Raw genomic sequence first — 20,520 nt, forward strand, 5'->3', positions numbered from 1 at the left:
CTTAAAAAACAGGCCATAACACCGTCTCATTGCCGATCTTGAGGAAAACCTTGCTTACTTAATTCTTCTACTTTCTTCACAATGGTTGTCAAAGAGTGAATGTTTGGTAAATGATTCGTAATTTTCAACAAGGTTAACCTTTAATTTTAGGACTTTAACATCTGTGGACAAGAACAGTAGGAAATGTGTAATATTTTTTTTTCCCTGGTACTGGGAATTGAATCAGGGGCACTCTACCACTTAACTACTTCCCCAACCATTTTTATTTTGATACAGGCCCTCGCTAAGTTGCTGAGGCTGGCCTTGAACTTGTGATCCTCCTGCCTTAGCCTCCCAAGTTGCTGAGATTATAGGCATGCACCACCACACCAGGCAGGAGCACCACTTTATATGATATTAGTTGTCTCTTTCTTCACTTAGTGATCACTCTGCATCTTAGAAGCTGGCTGTGACCTTGAAGTACAATCAGTATTTGAATTTTAAAACATGCGATTTCCTTTGTTCATTTCCTGTTATATGAAGTATTTGGGTAATAAATACAACCATTTGTCACATAAGCATGTTTTATGGGATCCTCATGGAAATTGTCCAGCCGAGGACAGTCAAGTTGATAATTTTGCATTCTTCTCTTTCTCATGTTGTACTTTTTCAGCAAATTACTTGGTGAACTATAGCCAGAGCATAACTGGCCACTTCAGATATATCATGTATGCTCTCAGTCAAGTGCAAACGAATGCTTATTTTACAAACCTTCAAAGCAGAAGTTTTTTTTTTTTTTTTGTAAATTACATTTTGCTTTTTCCTGCTGATATTTAAACTATAAAAGGAGATGATTTGCCCAAGTCCACATAATTAATTTGTGACAAAGCCAGTTCTAGAACTTAGAACTCAAGTCAGTGTTTATTTCTAAATCCATTTTTAAAAAATCTCTTTATCGATAGTTAAAAGCTTGTTTATCTGGCATTGTCCCATCCACCTTCTACAATGATGAGGGTTTCTGATTTAGTTTCTAAAGATTTAGGAGTCACTTTTGATCATCAAAAAAAGATTAAGTGACGTTTAGCCTAGGGTCAAACAGATTCTGTCATTTTCCTCTGTGACACTGTTGTCTGCACTCCTATATGCCTTGTGCAGGTAGGAGAGTCCCTTTTCAGCATTTTCAAGCTGACTTCCCTTTGTAGCTAAGTGATAAATTTTCTTTTTTAGCAGATCCTTCCTGCTTTCTATAGCTCATGTTAGGTCAGGTTGTTCTCAGAAACTTATTCCTGGTCATTTCTGCTCAAAATAAAGATTTCTTATTATCTTTCTACCCATTGCCTCATACCAAGTGTCAGAAATATGCTCATTTAAAAAAAATTAAGCACCCACTTGTAGCAGCTAATGTAACATTCTAATTTATATTACATAGACATCATTCAGCTCCAGCTCTACATTTGTGGATGCTAAAACCTAGATCCAGAGAATATTTGATCACCTAGAATTCATCCCATTTTTTTCTCTGCCATTTATGAAAAAGAGCCTCCAAACTGAAGACACTATAATTATGTATGGCCATGGACTGAACTGAACAAAGAGGCCAATGAAGTGACTACATCAGAATGTATTCATGTTGTTGTTACTATTTGTTGAGCAATTGCCTCTTTCTCAGTTTTTGTGCTTAGCACAGAAAGTTAAGAATTTCTTGATAGATGAGAAAATTAAGTCAAAGAGAGGCTAAGTTAATTGTCAAGAGTTATGTGAGAGTTAAGTGACTGAACATTGAAGAAGGGAGGGTTATTGAGTCACATTTAAAAATGGAATGGTAATTCCTGCATTGATATTCTTAGGTTCTTTCTAAATAACCCATTGAATAGTCTTGACACATCCTGTAGGGCTGAGCTTTAGTAAAATATAGTCTGTGTTGTTTTGTGACCTACATAGGTTTTTTCCTCTTTAATCTTGTCCAAAGTCCTCTGGTTCAAGGGCTGAAAGGAATCCTTTGGAGGAAATGATTGCAATCAACTGCTTCATTTTGCTGAAGGGGAAGGAATTTCCCCCAGGTCTTGAAATCAGTTAGCTTCAGAATGAGAACACATGCCTGCCTACCCTGGCAGGGCCTTCTCCCCACATCAGACCATTTCCCAAGTGTAAGCTGTTACAATATTATAGAAGCAATATTTCTCCCTTACCCCTTTTCTTGTTGGATAATGAGGTGTGTGTGTGTGTGTGTGTGTGTGTGTGTGTGTTTGTTTATACTGGGAATTACACTCAGGGGTACTCTACCACTGAGCCACATCCCTAACCCTTTTTATTTTTCATTTGGAGGCAGCATCAAGTTGCTTAAGGTCTCACTAAATTGCAGCCTTGAACTTGTGATCCTCCTGCGTTGGCCTCCCAAGTCATTGGGATTACAGGTGTGTGTGCCACCATGCCCAGCTTGTAAATGCTTTTGATGAATAAAAAAAATGTGAAGTTGAAGCAGTGATGACTTAGTATATGTAGTTTATCTGGCAGATGTTATCTGTCATGATCTCCAGATGGGAACATAATAAAAAGGTATCCCCAGTGGAAGAGTGGCAGGTGGCAGCCAGCCAGACTAGAAGAATTCAAGGAAGACAACTTCTCAATTCAGAGTAAGTTCTGGGCTGGAGAGCACATCCTTGGAGTTCTCATGCTTGTCACAGGAAACACTCATTTAGACTATACTGTCACCCAAGAGAATCCTAGTATTAAAACAACATTAAGCCAGGAGCATTGGTGCACACCTGTAATCCCAGCAATGTGGGAGTTTGAGGCAGAAAGATCACAAGTTTGAGGCCAGCCTCAGCAACTCAGCAAGACCTTGTTCCAAAATGAAAAGGCCTCAGGATGTAGCCCAGTGCCCCTAGGTTCAATCCTCAGTACCACAAAACAAAAACAACAAAAAATATTGAGTGGAGAATCTGTAATGATAGGAAAGGAGCTTGCAAGATACTGCATCATGGTTTTTATATAAGCTTCAGGTCTATGTCACCCAGATCTCACCTTTCCCCCTCTAGCTGTCTCCAGGACCTCTGCCTAAGGTATTAGGGACAGGCAGTCTTCATATATTGGGGTCTGGAGAAATGAACCAGTTCTGTCATCTGTTCAGCAAATGACAGAACTGGGATGGAAAAATGAATATGACAGACGTTGCCCCTGCCCTTACTGAGCTCCTAGACCAGCAAAAGGATTCCATGTGAGGGCATCCCATATTTCTCCATTCTCAGATGTTCTTTCCTTCATGTTTTAATTCTTCTAAAACCAGGAATTTCTGGTAATGGTCAGGTATGACTGTTAGTATGATATTGTTTACTCCTTTCTTCCATGTCCAATTTGAAGGTGCATTTTACAATGTTTGGTGCCTTTGAATCAAGAAAGCATAGGGGTCTAACAAATAGTCACAGTTGTAATAAGGAACAATGTAGGGTACAGTGAAACCTGCCTTAAGCAAGTGCTCATTTTTTCCTTCTTAGATCCTGGGTGACTAGTGCTGAAGTGATAGTGTGCATGAGAATCCCATGGAGTTTTCACTGAACATGGAGGTAGTGGTGCTTAGAATAGTGTGGGATCCTATTTGGAGGGGTGGGTGCAAGTTCATCGAGCTTCCAGGAAATTCTGGTGCAGGTGGTCATTTGTGGTCCAAACTTAGAGAAACTCTGCTGCAGACCATTAAGCATGGTTTGCATTCTGGCTGTACCTTAGCATCCCCTGGGTATCTTTTAAAACAACTGGGGCTGAGGGTGTGTAGCTCAGTGGTGGAGTGTGTGTGAAGCCCTGGATTCCACCCCCAGCACCAAAAACAAAAACAAATGCTCAAGTCAGATTCCAGTCTGACTCATCAGAACCTCTGGAGGTGGGGACTAGACAGTAGTATTCTTTAAATACCCCTCTTCTGATACCTAAGCACATTCAAAGTAGAGAATCACAGATCTAAGAGGGTTGAGTAATGGAGCGGTGTTTCTGAAACTTGAGTGTTCATAAGAATCACCTAGGTTCCTACTGAAATGCAGGCTCAGATCAGTTGGTCTGAGATTCTGCATTTCCAGTAGCCTCCCACTGCTGGTGCATGGGTCCATGAGCATGGGAAGCCATACAGTCAATTCAGGGTTTTCAAGGCAATGAAAAATAGCTCCAGGGATTTTTTTTTTTTTTTTTCCTTTTGTCTACAAGATTACCCTCTAATGATTCCCAAATTCAGTTCTATGGTCTGGACAAGTTGTATCCATTGCTCAGGAACTCAATGCAGATACATGTTGCTGAGCTGGCCACTGGAGGTTGTGTCACTCATAGTGCTATTAGTGGCACTGCGCATGTGCTGGGCTTTTCATGTTCAGTAAAATCTCGTTTAATCCCCAATACAGTCCAATGAAGTTGGTGCTATTATTTTCTCCATAATTCAGATAGAAAAACAGAGGTCTGGAAAGTTTGAATGCTAGGCCACTCATGTATTAAGAGTCAGCATTCAGCATAGTCTTGGTAAGTCTATTTTTAAAAGTTTTCTAGATGCTGATGATATTTTATCTCCCTATGGAATAGGGAATGTCAAATAAAAATATCCTGAATTTCCTGAAAAGAAGACCATAGATATGAACTTGTTTGTGTTAAATATGAATCTGTTTGTGCTTAAGACTAAAAGATGCTTCTGGACAGAAAAGTCTTCAGTGTTAGTAATAAGAAAGTTTTATGTAATGGAGAAGGTAGCAAATTTTTTTAAAGAACATCTTTGAAATAATGCAGTAAGTATGTGATAAGACAATAGTAAAGGGCTGGGAATGTAGCTCAGTGGTAGAGCACTCACCTAGCACCCACAAGGCCTTAGTTTCAATCCCTGGCAACACACACACACACACACACACACACACACACACACTAAAATCCCTTTTCCAAGACTTACTGAGTACAGATGCAGACTTTTGAGTCACTTCCATCCCTCCAGTAGGAAATACGAAAAAGTTTGGTTCATCAATACAAGGGAACGCCATTTCATCACTACTAACAATGGTTCAAGAACAACATTAATGCTGTGGTTGGTTGTACAACAAAATGTTAATAGTGGTTCTCTTAGTCAGTGTTAATATAGTGGGGTTGTGGGTATTCATTCTTTCTTTTTTTTTTTTTTTCCTAGTATGAATACTGCATTAGCTTCTCCTTTGTGGCTGACACTATCCTGATTATTTCAGGAAATAAATGGAAGTATCTGGGATGATTCCATCCTTATAGAGTACTAAGTGGAATAGCCATAAATAAAAACTTATCAGCCATGATTTTATTCCCACTCTCCTTCTAACTATGCACCCACCTGATTATATCCATCCATCCATCCATCTTTTTTTCACCCAGCAAACATTTACCAAGTGCCTGTTGTATGTCTATCACCTGGTCATGGAAGATGAAAAAGATACCCTCTGTTCTGTAGACTCTCACTGTCCTCTTTTCTCTTTTCTCTCTTAAAGTTAAGCTTTTGGACTGGAGTTGTGGCTCACTGATAGAGCGCTTGCCTAGCACATGTGAGGCACTTGGTTCAATCCTCAGCACCACATAAAAATAGATGAATAAAATAAAGGTATTATGTTCATCTACAATTAAAAAAATATTAAGACTTTTTTGGAATTATTATAGATTATAGAAAGTAGTAGCAAACACAGCACAGAGAGTTCTCATAATATGCCTTCACCCAGTTTTGGTTTTTCTTAAGGTTGTTACCTTCCATTACCATGGTATATTTACCAAAACTGAAAAGACAACACTAGCACAGTACTATTAACTCAACTCTGTACTTTATTCAGATTCCACCAGTATTTTTAATAACATCCTCTTTTTGTTCCAGGATACCACATTGCATTTTGTGGTCACGTCTTCTTAGTCTCCTCTGGTCTATAATCGTCTGTCTGACTTTGCATTTAATGACCTTGACAGTTTTGAGTAAGAGTGGTTAGCTATTTTTGTAGAATGTCACTTCCTTTGGGTCTGTCTGTATTCTTTTATGATTATACCATTGTGATGGGATTTTAGAAGAAGGAACAGCATTGAAGTGAGATATCCTTGTTATCATATCCCGTTAGGGGATACTTGATCACCACATGACATCCTTGGTAACATTAAATTGATTACTTGGTTAAGGTAATAATTTGCCATGTTTCTCCATTGTAAAGTCACCATGTTTTCTTTGGAAGTGAGTCACTTCCATCCATCCACCTGACCAAAGAGGATAATATCTAAATATATTATTTGGAAGTCTTCAAGGATGTTGCTCCTTGACCTTCTTTCCATTATTTATATCAGTGTGGGTGTGTTATAATCCAATACCACATCATTATTATTTTGTTTCCCAGATTGGGAAACAGTCTTGGCCAGCTAGAGCTCTTTGAGCTGGTGCCTATGTCCTGATTTGCGCCATCTTTCTGTTTTTTGGGGTTTTTTTTAGCACTTCCTTAGTTTTCTGGCACTACAAGATGCTCCAGGCTCATCTTGTATTTTCCCTGTCCAACCCTAGAAGTAGTCATGCTCCTCCCAAGGAGACCCTGATTCCTTTTATTGGAGAATGGTATTTAAAAATCAAGATCTGAGTGCTAGGTGCTCACTGTCTTTGGGAGGAAGGACATGGAGAAAGTGAAACATATTATATATATGAGGTACAAAGATTGGTGGAAGCCGAAGGGACAGAATGACTCCTACTAAGGGAAGTCCTCACTGAAGAAATGGTATTTGGAGTTGAATAGAGTTTTCCAGATAAAGACTTAGGTCAGGGGAGGGAAAGAGGGAAGACGTGGGAGGACATGTATGTTCACAATATCAGGACATCTGGCATTTTGATTTGAACTGACTACAGATTTACAATGGTAGTAGCCCTTTTTTTGATTTTTCTAATGACATACTAATGAGCCATTTTCACAGACTGATTTTTTTTGTGTGTGTGTGGTGCTGAGTATTGAACCCAGGGCCTTGTGCATCCGAGGCAGTCACTCTACCAACTGAGCTATATATCCCCAGCCCAGAGGCTGATTTTTTTGAAAAGAGAATTTTCTTTGTATAAGCTCTTGACAGTTGACCCCCCTCCCTCCCTCCCATCTTCCTTCCAGTCTGCCTGCCTTCCTTCTTTCCTTCTTTCCTTCCTTCCTTCCTTCCTTCCTTCCTAATGTACCTAGTTCTTGCTCTCTTCTATGTCTACTGCCAGGTATAAGGATACAGAGAAGAATGTGACAGTTCCTGCCATCAAGAAGTTCTGTGTTCAAGTGTGAAATCCTTTAGTTTCTCTTTTTCTGTACCCATCCATCAAGTATTTAATTTTCAGTGCTTTTAAGAACAGCCTTTAAAAAGTAGGACAGAATACTGTGTCTGTATTATAAAAGTGACTTGAAACTTGACTCACTCAGAAAGTCTTTTCTGTTCACAGATAACAGTTGGTGTATATGATCCCTGTAACCTAGCCCAGTACCCTGGATGGCCTTTGAGGAATTTTTTGGTCCTAGCAGCACACAGATGGTATTTACAAGTGTGTGTGTGTGTGTGTGTGTTTGTGCATGTGTCTGTGTGTCTACATGTCTTTGTCTATATATTTTGACAATGTATCTGGCTATGTCTGTATCTCTTTTTCCCCAAAAGCAATTTTTTTAAAATTACTGGCATGGAAACTGGAAAGTATATCAATAAATCAGGTATGATCCAGTTTCTGTCATCGGGAAGCTCTTAAGTGGGTCTGCTAGGGAGCTGCAGCCTCAGTTCATACTAAAGATATTTTAGGCCATGGTAGGGCAGATAGTCTGAGTTCCTGATACTGAAATTTTCTAGCCCTCCCTTTTAGCTGTCAAGTAGGTTGCTTTCGAGTAGGATTTTCCTGTTGTGATCATACTTCTTTTTTTTTCCTATTACTATAATAATTTTTAAAAAGGGTATCTTAAAGGCCAGTCTATATTTGAACAGATGCTCAACTTCATTAATCATTAAGAAAATAACATTAAACTGGGCATAGTGGTACTTGCCTGTATTCCCAATGACTCAGGAGGCTGAGGCAGGGTGATCACAAGTTTGAGGTCAGCCTCAGCAATGTAGTGAGGCCCTAAGCAACACAGAGAGACCCTGTCTCAAAATAAGCAACTAAAAGGGCTGGGGATATGGCTCAATGGTAAAGTGCCCTTGGGTTTAATCCCCAGTTCCAAAAATATAAAATCAAAAAACATGAAAACTGTAATGAGAGACTTCCACATAACCCACCAAAATGACTTAACAAAAGTGACTGTACCAAGTGGATTTGAAAGTATAGGGCAGTTTCAAAAGCTGCTGCAAAAAATGGTAGAATCTACCAAAGTTAAAAATATCTATGGCTCAGCAATTGCACTGTCAGTATGTTCTGCACAGAAATGCAGACATAGATAAAGCAAAACACATACAAGAATGTTTATGGCAGCATTATTTCTAATAACCCCAAACTGGGAATAAACCCAATGTCCTTCAACAGTGAAATGGATAATAAATTGTAGTGTCTTCCTCACAATGGGGTGCTCTGCTGCATTGAATCTGCCTGAACTGCTTATGTACACATCAACATGGATGGATTTACAAAGCACACTGCTGGATGAAATAAGCTGAATCTGAAAGAACACATGGTGTATGATTCCGTTTATGTAAAGTTCAGAATATGCACAACCAAGGGGAGGACTTAGAAGGTGGAGAGGTAATTATTTTGGATGGGGTGGCTGACAACTGAGATGAAGCATGAGGCAGGCTTTTCACACTTAGGATTTGTGCACTTTTCTTTGTGTCTACTTTACCTAAGTAAAAGTGTTTACTTAAAAATATAAGAATAGGCCAGGCATGGTGGCACATGCCTGTAATCCCAGAGGCTGGGGAAGCAGGGGGATTGAAAGTTCAAAGCCAGCCTCAGCAACTTAGTAAGGCCCTAAGCAACTCAGTGAAACCCTGTCTCTAAATTAAATACAAAAAAAGGGCTGGGGATGTGGCTCAGTCATTGAGTGCTCCTGAGTTCAATCCCCAGTACCAAAAAAGTAAAATAAAAATAAGTGCAAAGATAGATAAATTATAGACTGTCCCCAGAAGGAGACTGGTTATCTGTCTACTTATTCAGAGGTTAAGTGTATTCAGTTAGTTATGGGCTTCCTTACTACATAACTAACTGAATACACTTAACTGATTCATGAAGTGGGGTTCAAATCGGGATGGAGGGGAGCTAAAGAAGCCATGCCTTACGGGTGCTTCCCCCCCCCCCAATGTCTCGGGAGCACTTTACTCCTGCATTTAAAAGCTTCATTTGTCCAAATTATTTCTCCGCATTGTGATTGCCATATAAAATTCACTCAGAAAGAAATCACAGCCAATTCAACATTCTGCCTCCAAACACTTGGACAAAAGATGCCTATATGAATTATGTTCAAGTCTCTTGGAAAGTTAAGGCCATACCCCTAAGGGTGTCAGAGAGGAATAATTATAGTACATTAAATTGCCTGCAGCTGGTTTGCTGAAATTCTTATGTGGTCTCTTTCTTTTCCTTCCTTAACCAAAAAATAATAATAAAATAAAATAAATGAAAATCCGGACATGACAACAGGAGTAGCAGTTTCCAGTCTGTTGAAGTCCTTTGCTTCCGTGACCGCACCATGCAGGGGGCGAGAGACATTGCCCACAGCATCATCTTTGAAGTGAAGCTTCCAGAAATGGCATTTAGCCCAGGTAATTTGCTGGTCTTTGAGAATGCATCTAATTATCATTTATCAGAAACTGAAACTGGTTCACTTTCTTTTCATCCCTTCACAATGGGAGTAGAAGGGAGAGAAATGTACAACTATTACCTCACCCCTGGGGTGCACACCTTCTTGGAAGAGGGCACACTCTGCTATTCAGCCCAAAACAAAGGCAGAGATTGGCACCAGGACGTTTTCTCCAGATAGTTTTTCAATCTTTAGGATTTTCCCCCCCCTGGCATTCATTTTTATTTTTGCTTATCCCCAAATCTTTATTCCTGTCCCTTCTTAGAGGAAGGATGAAGTATTGGTACACTTACATATTTATTTGTTATATTCGTAATGTTGTGTGTGATCCTATTCTCCACAGAGTAAACCAGTCAGCAGAAGTGCCGTTTATCCTTCCACACTTAATGTCTTTATTTGATCCTGTGTGACAGACGTTAGCTATTATCCTTGTTTTTAAATTAGGAAATCGACATTGACACATTTTATATAGAAAAACGTGTGTATATATAAATGTATATAAATATGCACATTTGTATTTATATATTTTATATGTCATAGAAGTAGAATTCATTCTCAAATTTGAGTAAAATAAGAATAATAATGCGGGGCTGGGATTGTGGCTCATCATTAGAGCATTCGGTAGAGCATTCGTCTAGAATGTGCAAGGCCCTGGGTTCGATCCTCAGCACCACTAAAAATAAATAAACAAAATAAAGATATTGTGTCCAACTACTTCTAAAAAATAAATGTTAAAAAAAGGAGTAATAATGCCTACCTTAGGGTATATTTATTATGAGGCATCTATGCCCTGTGAAAAAATCAGCACAATGACTGGCATACACTATATGTTAATCAATATTGTGTGAATTATGCTTAATCAATATTATATTAATTTCCTATCTCACTATTCATACCAGCACTGTGTATACCTCTTTTTAGAGTAATCCCTCATGTCTATGTCACTTATATACTTTGCAGAACACATTCACATGTCATTTAATTAACTTCTTAATACCCTCCCCAAGGTTCCAAGGCACATTTCTTTCTTGAATCCATAAGTGTGCCTTAACTTGTGTGCGTATATTGGGGGAATGTTAAAGATACCTCATCTTTTCTGAGACATCTTTTCTAGAATGCAAAAGTCAAAAGGACTCAGGATTGGCTCTGATGACATTTTATCAGTGATTCTGTGCTCTGGCACTGATGTCTTAAATAGAAATGTGGAAATATGGACAGAGTTCTCTCCATGGTCAGTTAAAGGAGAAAGCTGTTTTGCTTTTTAGTCTAGAGCCTTAAGAAATCTGCAGCCTTTCTGCAGTCTTTAGAGATTTGCATTGGATTTAGCACCCTCTTCTGGCATATTCTAAAATAGCTTCCCTGTGTTTGTTTTATTAAACCACAACTTAAAGATAGTTTAGAGAGACTGAGGTGAGAGTTAACTGAGATGTAAATGTGGCTGGTCTCTGTCCCTGGCAGGTCACTAGGCGCCTCCTACATGCCCCTCAGGTAGTGCTGACCCCCATTCTGTGGTGAGGCACTTTCCATTTTAAGTCACTGAGTTATTCTGAACTGCCCTTTTTCTGTTATGGCTAATTCTTGGTGCTGCTGACTTTCAAACTCAGGAACTGTTGCACACTTTCATATGAAAAAAGTTTCTTATCCAGTAACACCTTCAATACACCTTCCTTCTGCTCAGAATTGAAAGTAGATTATTTAGTTTAGGAAAGGCAGTTTTTCTTCTGTTTTTCATGTAAATTAATGATTTTCTTCTTAGCTACAAATGAAACTTCATAATATACCAGTACCACAACAAAAAAGGGAAAACTTTATAATAAGCAAAACCAAAAAAAAATTTCTTATTCTATAGCATAATGTAAATTCCATGTATTCATAGTAGTACTCGTTAGTATAGTCATGTGCCATATAGTGACGTTTTTGTCAACAGCAGACTATGGTAGTCCCATAAGATTATATTGCAGGGTATACAGCAAGACAAAGTCCTAGTCTTCGTTTGGTAAGTGCACTCTGATATTCACACAATGATGAAATCAGCTGATGACCTTTTCTCAGATCATGCTCCCACTGTTAGGTGACACATGATCGTATTTCCAAGATATACTATAGTTGTAGTGGTAAAAGAAATATTATTTTAAATATCCTGAATCTCTTTTTGCACCCCCATGATGCAGCCTGTGCTCTCCATAGCTAATACAGTGTTCTGGCAACTGGCTGAAGAAGGGAGCAGGCACTGCTAAGGTGGGATGAGAGCCCCACTTGTTAGCTCCTGCCTTTCTTGTGCTCTTCCTGATTCTAATTGTGGGAGAAGAACATCTCATTTCCCGTAAAGACATTATCTCATTAATTTGGGGTGTGTCTTTTTTCAGTGGTGGGGATGGAACCTAGAGTGTTCTATCACCGAGTTACACCCTCAGCCTTGGGGTGTGTCTTATGGGTAGGTTACAAGTGTGTGAGAGTCCACAGTGGATTGATCCATGGTTCTTGGGTATAATGCCTAAGATCAGGGCAATTATCTTGTCATGAAACAGGAGTATATAGCAAGGCAGAGATGGTAATTAGAGCAGGTTTATTGCAAGGTGAGGAAAAGGCAAGAGAAAAGAATATGCATCCCAGAGACAGGAATGGGCAGATCAGCTAGGGACTGAAATGCATCAAAATGTTTAGGCATTGGGCTTTTGTTAGACTAGGGGGTGGGAGTTTTCAGTGCCACAAAACCTTGGAGTGGCAGGCAGCCGTGCCTCTTTGGGCCCCTGCCTGAGCACTGCTACCCATTTTGGGGCAGGCTTTGGCCTGTGTTTGGTGAACACTAAAGGCTTGTACCTGCATACTTGCCTCACTTTGCCTTTTGCGGCCTAGTGCCACTAGCAGGAGGTCATTAATGGTCAGCTGAACCTCAGAGCAGCCTGCGGTCCATGCATGACCTTGGGAACACAGAGTGTGCCCCTACATCTATGGGAGAGAGTGTTCTCTTCAGTGGAATATGGAAGAAGTGAGGGGACCCCTCAGTGACTTTGAGCAGTCTGCCCATCTTTCCTGATGGATTTCTTCTGTAGCACCCCCTGCCCCGCGTACAAGGGCAGGGTGGGTTTATATAACTTTTTTCATTGTTAATCAGTTTAAATTAGAAATGGCTATAGCCTTTTGAGTGTGCAGATGGTTTAACTTGAAGAGATATTTGTTTTTTTGTCTTACAATGTCTTATCAGTAAAGAGAAAAACAAGGCTGATATCAGTTACAGTACTACAGTGTGGTTCTGTAGACCTTGTCAGATTCTTGTGCTATGCATTAGAGAAGCATTTTTAAAAATTTAACATGAGAATATTTAATGTAAGATTAGTTAACTAATTCATAGTAAAATATGAATTAGAAGATCAGAACTATTTTTCCCTAGAAAAGAATCCTGATATCTTCATCTCCTTAAGAATTTGAATATATTATTTTAGCTTTAGTTTTTCATAGCATTAAAAATAAAAGGACTCCATCAGAGTATCTGAGTTAAAAATTTGAAGTCACATGTGTTTTGTGGCTTCTTGCTGTGAATGACACCCCAGGCTGATTGGTGCCCAAGTAGTTTTCAAGGATAATCGGCCCTGGCTTCCCCTTGCTCATACTAGCTCAGAAACAAAAGATATGTCAAAGGAATCAACATCTTCCTGATCTCATAATTATATTGAGCAATACTATTAAAAAAAAAAAAAAAAAAACAAGGGCTAAAGGGTTTCCCAAGGAAAGGAAAATGGAAGTGCTGATAGAAATCTAACATAAGAAAATGTAAGAGACTTTTGCAACAATAGAATCAAGCAGCACTTCCCTGAATGTGTTGTATCATGGGATTTTTTTTTCTTTTGTTTTGTAGTGGTGCTGGGGATGGAACCCAGAGCCTTGCACATGCAAAGGAAGTGCTCCACTACTGAGCTACATCCATGAGATTTTATTTGGTGTGTAAGGGATAATGAAAAGAGATTCAAAATGCTGTACATGATTGAAAAACAAAACATCAAGTTAAAGTGGTCTTTTTATTTTAGGCCTCTCTGAGCAAAATTATCTCACTCATGTGCAATTGTGAATCTCCAAGTTTAGCTGGTATTAGGGAACTGGATATTGTGTATAGATGTTAATATGGAAGTATTTCCCAACTCTGTTTAACAGTGAATAAGGCATACTTTGGGAACCACTGCAATTGGAGTTACAGGGACCCCTGTAGCAGGAGAGGGCAGCTTGAAAGAGGAACAGTCACCTGGGTCTGTGATTTGTCTGCACAAAGAGGCACAGTGAAAGTTGAGAGGCTGAGCAGTGGGACAGGATAAGGTTGGGGAACAGAAGGGACATACTGACTTAGAGGTCCGAATCTCCATGGGAACTTCAGTGGAATGTATGCTGAGCTAATCAGGTTGCCCTGTTTAAGTAGAGTGTCTTCCACAGAATTATACCTACCAAATATGATTGTGTTTTTTGAGCAATTTTTAGGAACAAAAGAAGTAGAGGCTCCTTGGGCCAGGTTGAGGACTGTTTCACAAGCCCCTGCCCAGGAACACTGTACTTGGGTCTAATGGTCTCTAAAGAAGAACCCTAATAGCTCAGGAAAGTGGGAGAGGTAACTGGAGCAAGTAGATGGAAATTGCAGGCTCTCGGAGCTCTCTGAGAAAGAAGTGAACTAAAAGTTTATCAATGCATGGACCATTGTAAATGTTGATCTTTTTAAAAAAACATGTTTGCTGCTTGACTTATTTTTATTCTTCCTTCCTTTGTTAAACTTGTGTTTTGTTTGCCTGAAGATTGTCCTAAAGCAGTCGGATGGGAAAAGAACCAGAAAGGAGGCATGGGACCAAGGATGGTGAACCTTAGTGAATGTATGGATCCCAAAAGGTATACATGTTTTGGATGTTCTTTTTGCCACTGGGGTTTTCATAACCAGCATGCAGAACAGGTTATGTTAGGTTGATACTGCATTGCATAATTCAGTCCAGGGTATGCTGTGCATACTACTGAGTGTTGTTCTGCTCTTTGAAACCTACTGCTTAATTTAAGCTTGGTTATGAGAATTACCACAATGATACTACTATCTTTATTCATTGCTTTTTACTTTTGTCCTATTGGCCTCCATTGAAAGACATAAAAACCATATTTTATGGAATATTTAAGGGGGAATGTAAGTGTACTCATTGTTAAGGAGAAATAGAAGAAATTTCTGTCTTTAATACCAGGAAGAACATTTCTCTGAGGTTGTTGGTGTGCATATTTTCATGGACCTGACTTGTAGTTGGTTGTATTTCTATTTTCACCTTGGCTGTTAGGAGCTCACTACCAAATTTGTGGCCCACAGCTAACAATGGCAGAGAACTTCAATAATATGTATCCATATGGAACACTTTTATCCTCAAGCTACATCTTATTTTTTCTTTGCTTCCCCTTTCCTGCTTATTTACATTTGGTCTGTGAACTGTCTGCACAAAGAAGCACAGTGACTTTATATCTCTGAGGACAAGATTGGGGCACAGATAAATTAAATGACTAAAAACCTAAATCTCTGATTTTCTAGGTTAGCTGAGTCTTCTGTGGATCTAAATCTTAAATTGATGTGTTGGAGGTTGGTTCCTACTCTGGACCTGGAGAAGGTTGTATCTGTCAAATGTCTGCTGCTTGGAGCCGGTACCTTGGGTTGTAATGTAGCCAGGACATTGATGGTGAGTTTCAGGGGCTGAATGGGGCCTTTGAAGTTGTGGCTTCTCCTTTATTTTGTGGTCTCTGATTGCCTTCCCTCACCCACTTTACCCTCCTTTCCCTTTTTCTTTTCTCAGCATCTTTGTAATTATAAAAAGAATATATATCTTTATTATAAGATAGAAACAGAATGTCTCCCACCACCCCCATCCCCAGTTCCATTTCCCAGAATTAAAAGACTTCTTGGGCATGTATAAATATAGAGAGTCCTTTGTCATCTTCGCCATTATTTAGCTATTTATTTATATTTTCAACAAATGGATCATAGCATACTATCTATACAAAGTTTTTATTTTTAACTTAATAGAAAAATAATAAATTATTGTGACTACCTTTCTATGTTTTCATACCATAAAAAGTGGTGTTTTGTTGTATGACTGTGTCTTTAATTCATATAATTGATTTCAGGTTATTTTCCATTCTTTTCCATTAGAGAGTCTGTTGGAAAATACGTTCTTTTGCTTATATATCCATGGTGTCTTTTCGTTAGGAAAAAGTCCTAAAAGTAGGGGTTTTTTTGGTTGGTTGGTTGGTACTAAGGATTGAATCCAGGGGCACTGAGCTACGTTCCAGCCCTTTTTATTTTTACTTACTTACTTACTTACTTATTTATTGTTGCAGTTGGACACAATACCTTTATTTTATTTATTTATTTATTTTTATGTGGTGCTGAATTTTGAACTCACACGTGCTAGGCAAGTGCTCTGCCACTGAGCCACAACCTCAGCAGCCCTTTTTATTCCTATTTGGAGACAGGGTCTTGTTAAGTTACTGAGGGTTTTGTTAAGGTGCTGAGGCTGGCCTTGAACTTGAGATCCTCTTGCCTCAACCTCTCAAATTGTTGGAATTATAGGTGGGCACTTTTGTGCCTGGCTTAGAAGTAGAATTATTTTTACATTAGAATGTACTCTCACACCTCTCTCTCTCTCTCTCTCTCTCTCTCTCTCTCTCTCAATTTATTTATACACACACACACACACACAAACTAAATTACCTTCCAATAACATCATACTAGTCTGTACTCTTGTGAACCCATGAGAGATAGCTTTTTTCTATACTCTTGTCAAAACTAGATAGTATCAACTTTTTGTCTTTTTCATCCCAGGCAGTTAAAAGGTAACATTTTATTATTTTAATTTACATTTTATTAATTAGGGAGTATAGGCCTTTATTTATTTTGAGAACTTTTTTTTTCATCCTTGTCCTTTGGGTTGTATTTCTTTAAATTTTTTTTTTTTTTTTTTAGAGAGAGAGAGAATTTTTTAATATTTATTTTTTAGTTTTCGGCAGACACAACATCTTTGTATGTGGTGCTGAGGATCGAACCTGGGCCGCACGCATGCCAGGCGAGCGCGCTATTGCTTGAGCCACATCCCCAACCCTCTTTAAAATTTTTTGAAAATTTTTTTAGTTATAGATGGACACAATATCTTTGCTTTATTTATTTATTTTTTTATGTGGTACTGATAACCTAACCCAATGCCTCACGCATGTGAGGCAAGCACTCAACCACTGAGTTACAATCCCAGCCCTTGTATTTCTTTATTGACAAGGTATCTTTATCTATATGAAGTTTTCTTTTTTAAAATTTTATGTTATTAAATTTATAGTCTTTTATGGAACCTTGTTTTTGTGGTTAAGTCTTTAGTGACATGAAATTTTGTGTGTGTGTGTGTGTGTGTGTGTGTGTATGATGAGAGGTAAAGTCCCAACTTCTTTTCTACAAAATGAATAATCAGTTGTTTAGTGGCATTTACTTAATAAGCGAAATCTTAATTTTTCTCCCTCTACGAAATGCAAAATCCCCTTTTTATATCTACGTTCCTTTTTGGATTCTCTGTTTTACCCAGTAAAACTATATTGCTACTCAGCTTTTTAATTGAAATGACAGTGAATTTATAGGAATTTGGAAGAGGTTGACATTGTTACAGTATTTACCTTTAGTTCCATTGCAAGGGTAGCTCTTAATTTATTTAGATCATCCTTGTCTTTCAGTAGCATTTTTAAATAAAGGCCTTGCATTTGCTTTATTTATTTTACTTCTGCATATTTGACAATATTTTTTTTCTTTTTAGTTGTTGATAGACCTTTATTTTATTTATTTATATGTGGTGCTGAGGATCGAACCCAGTGCCCCACACATGTCAGGCAAGTGTGCTACCACTGAGCCACAGCCACAGCCCCATATTTTTTTTCTTTTAGAGAGATTTCTCACCCATTATATTTTCCAGTCTGCTATTACTAGGATATAGGCAAGATAGTGAGTTTTGCATGTTTATTTTCATCTGGCCATCTTTCTAAGCTGTGTTAGTTCTAGTAGTTTTTTATTTGAATCTTTTAATTTTAATAGTTTAGTAAGTATCCCTTACCAACATTTATATCTGTGTTTCTTTTTCTATCTTGTACAAATGTCTAGGACTTCATAGTAATGTTGGGGAATAGGAGGAAGGGTTGACATTTTTGTTTTGTTACCAACTTTAATGTGAATGCTTTTACCTTTAATTTGGATATTTGATATTAGTTTCTCTTAAACTTTTTTTGTAAGTTAAGGAAGGTGATTTCTATTTCTGCTAGTTTATATCAGAAATGAATGTTGAGCTTTATTGAATATGTCTATCTAGATAGTCAAGTTATTCTAAGTGTTGAGCAGTTTTAAGATTAAACCCTACTTGTGCATTCTTCTTGTACATTATCATTTAATCAATAATGTTTTATTTATAAGTTTTACTTCTGTATTCATAAATCAAGTTATTCTCTAGTAATGTTTTTCCATGAGGTGTCTTTGTATGTTTATAGCTAACTTTTAAAAGTAAACTTGAAATTTGCTGCCCTTTTCTATGCCTCAGAAGAATTTTAATAATACATGAATCATCTATTCCTTGATGATTTAAAAAAATTCACTTATGAATCCATCTGGGTGTGTTAATCCTTGGTAATTTTATTGGTGGGCTTGGGGCAGGGAGTTTTGGGAACTTTTACACACCTATCTGTGTTGATTGACATTTTTAGGTTTTATACCACTTTTACAACAAAACTGTACAATATAATGCACCCATAAGTATGTGGGGAAAAAAGATTCAATATCACTTTTTTTTATATTTTTAATTTATTTTTTCATTTTTATGTGGTGCTGAAGATTGAATCCAGGGCCTCGCCCATGCTAGGCGAGAGCTCTACTGCTGAGCCATAATCCCAGCCCTCAATATCACTTTTAAGTCCATTTATTTTCCTAGAAAATTATTCATTTAATCTAACTTTAAAAATTAATTGATAACAAGTACATGTGGTTGTTTATTATCTTTTAAATCTTTTCTATCTTTAATCTTCCCACATTCCCAAAGTTTGTTTTCTCTTTTTTCTACTCTTATTCAGACTTATAAGAGAGACATATCTATTTTAGTTATTTTTGGGAGCTGAATAATTGATGTATCAGTTCTATAATTTTTATGTTTTGTTTTGCTTTTGGATACATTAATTCTGCTAATTTCTTCATGGAATTTATTTTATTGTATTTTTGTTAGTTTTTGGACTATTAGGTGCCTATGTTTTCTTAATATTTTTTGAAATTGCAGTCAGGACAGATTAATTATGAAAATTTATAAAGTGTCAAGGTTATGAAGCAGGAAAAGAAAGTATTCATTTTCCACTTTTACTCATTTCCTTTCAGGTTTGTTTAATATGTATTTCCAAGTCTAATTTGATACATAATAATTTCCTTTGCTTTTATGAATTAGCATTGTAAACATTTCCTCTGTCATTAAAAATGATACTTCTTAGTCTTTTGTAATGATTGTAGAATAAACTTCCTTATCTGACAAAACATTTAATCACATCTCTAATTTCCTAAGACAGTCCTCTCATATTTGGCACTAATGGTGTGTCTAGGTTTCTACAGTTATAAATTATGTTACGAAGAATATCTTTGTAGTTGCATCTTTTGGCAGTATTTCAGATTATTTCCTAGGATAGATTGCTGGAAATAGGTCAAAGAATATTTTTAAGATCCTAGAAACACATTGCCAAATTACTTTCCAGAAAATTACACCAGTTTAACATTCTCAATCAATAATATTTTTTTTTCACTGCCACATCCTCACTGACACTGAGGGTTGTAATTTTCTTTAATCTTCGCGGATTAGCCCTGTAAACTATGTGGCATTCCAGGAAGTCAGAAGTTAAGTGTGAAAATTCATCTGCATATGACTAGTTTACAGCATGTTTGCAGCTTATCTGGCTTTCAAAACACTGCCTAGCATGTTCTCAGACCATCTTCCCTGCTGTCCACTCAGGAATGCAAAAATACTTCTGAAATAAATATCCCAAACCAAGTACAAATGACTTTTGGATTTTTCTTACTTATCTTTCCCTCCATAGTAGATTGTTTAGCTAATGAATCTGGGTGTGTATATCAAAGAGTTACCAGTGGGCATCAAAACAAACAGCCCATACTAAGCTTACAAAAAAGGGATTTTAGCCTGTCATTCACAACCCTGGAGTGAGTCTTGGGTCTTCAATGACTGTCTCCCTGAAACAGTCAGTCTAACTGAGTTCAGAGTCCTGAGTTGAAAAGGCTTCTTAGATTGCAGTACAGTCATCCATCAATGTCCAAGGGTAATTGGTTTCAGGATGACCTCCAATATCAAAATCTGAGGATGCTCCAGTCTCTTATATTAAAATGACCTAGTATTTGCATAGAACCTACATATAACCTTTCATATACCTTAAATCATCTCTAGATTACTTAGAATACCTAATGCAGTGTAAAGATTATATAAATAGTTGTTATACTGTAATTTTTGGAATAATAACAAGAACAAAATGTGTACATTTTCAGTACAGAAGCAATTTTTCCCCCATCCACAGTAAGTTGAGCCTAGATTCAGAACCCTTGGATACAGAGGGATGACTTATATATGATCTGAAATATACCTATCTCACCCCCAGAAAGTAAGCATCTTCATTTGGGAGCAACTCTGGAGATCTCATTGATTCCCATCATTAACTAGATATATGAGTTTAGACAACTAACATCTTTTCTATGCTTCTTTACATTTCAGTTTTTATATCTGTAAAACAG

General features: G+C 37.7%; 1 protein-coding gene across 3 annotated transcripts in view; it reads left to right on the forward strand.

The window, feature by feature from the left end:
• Atg7 (autophagy related 7) overlaps positions 1-20,520 on the forward strand; it is a 242,774-nt gene that overhangs the window by 48,917 nt on the left and 173,337 nt on the right. For all 3 annotated transcript variants that reach the window (XM_027931875.2, XM_027931879.2, XM_027931878.2), the window contains exons 8-11: positions 7,394-7,482; positions 9,563-9,684; positions 14,498-14,588; positions 15,262-15,406. In XM_027931875.2, the coding sequence (XP_027787676.1) occupies positions 7,394-7,482; positions 9,563-9,684; positions 14,498-14,588; positions 15,262-15,406 (447 nt within the window). The remainder of the gene's footprint in view (positions 1-7,393; positions 7,483-9,562; positions 9,685-14,497; positions 14,589-15,261; positions 15,407-20,520) is intronic.

The sequence above is a fragment of the Marmota flaviventris genome, chromosome 20 (assembly GCF_047511675.1).
Source record: "Marmota flaviventris isolate mMarFla1 chromosome 20, mMarFla1.hap1, whole genome shotgun sequence".
NCBI lineage: Eukaryota > Metazoa > Chordata > Mammalia > Rodentia > Sciuridae > Marmota > Marmota flaviventris.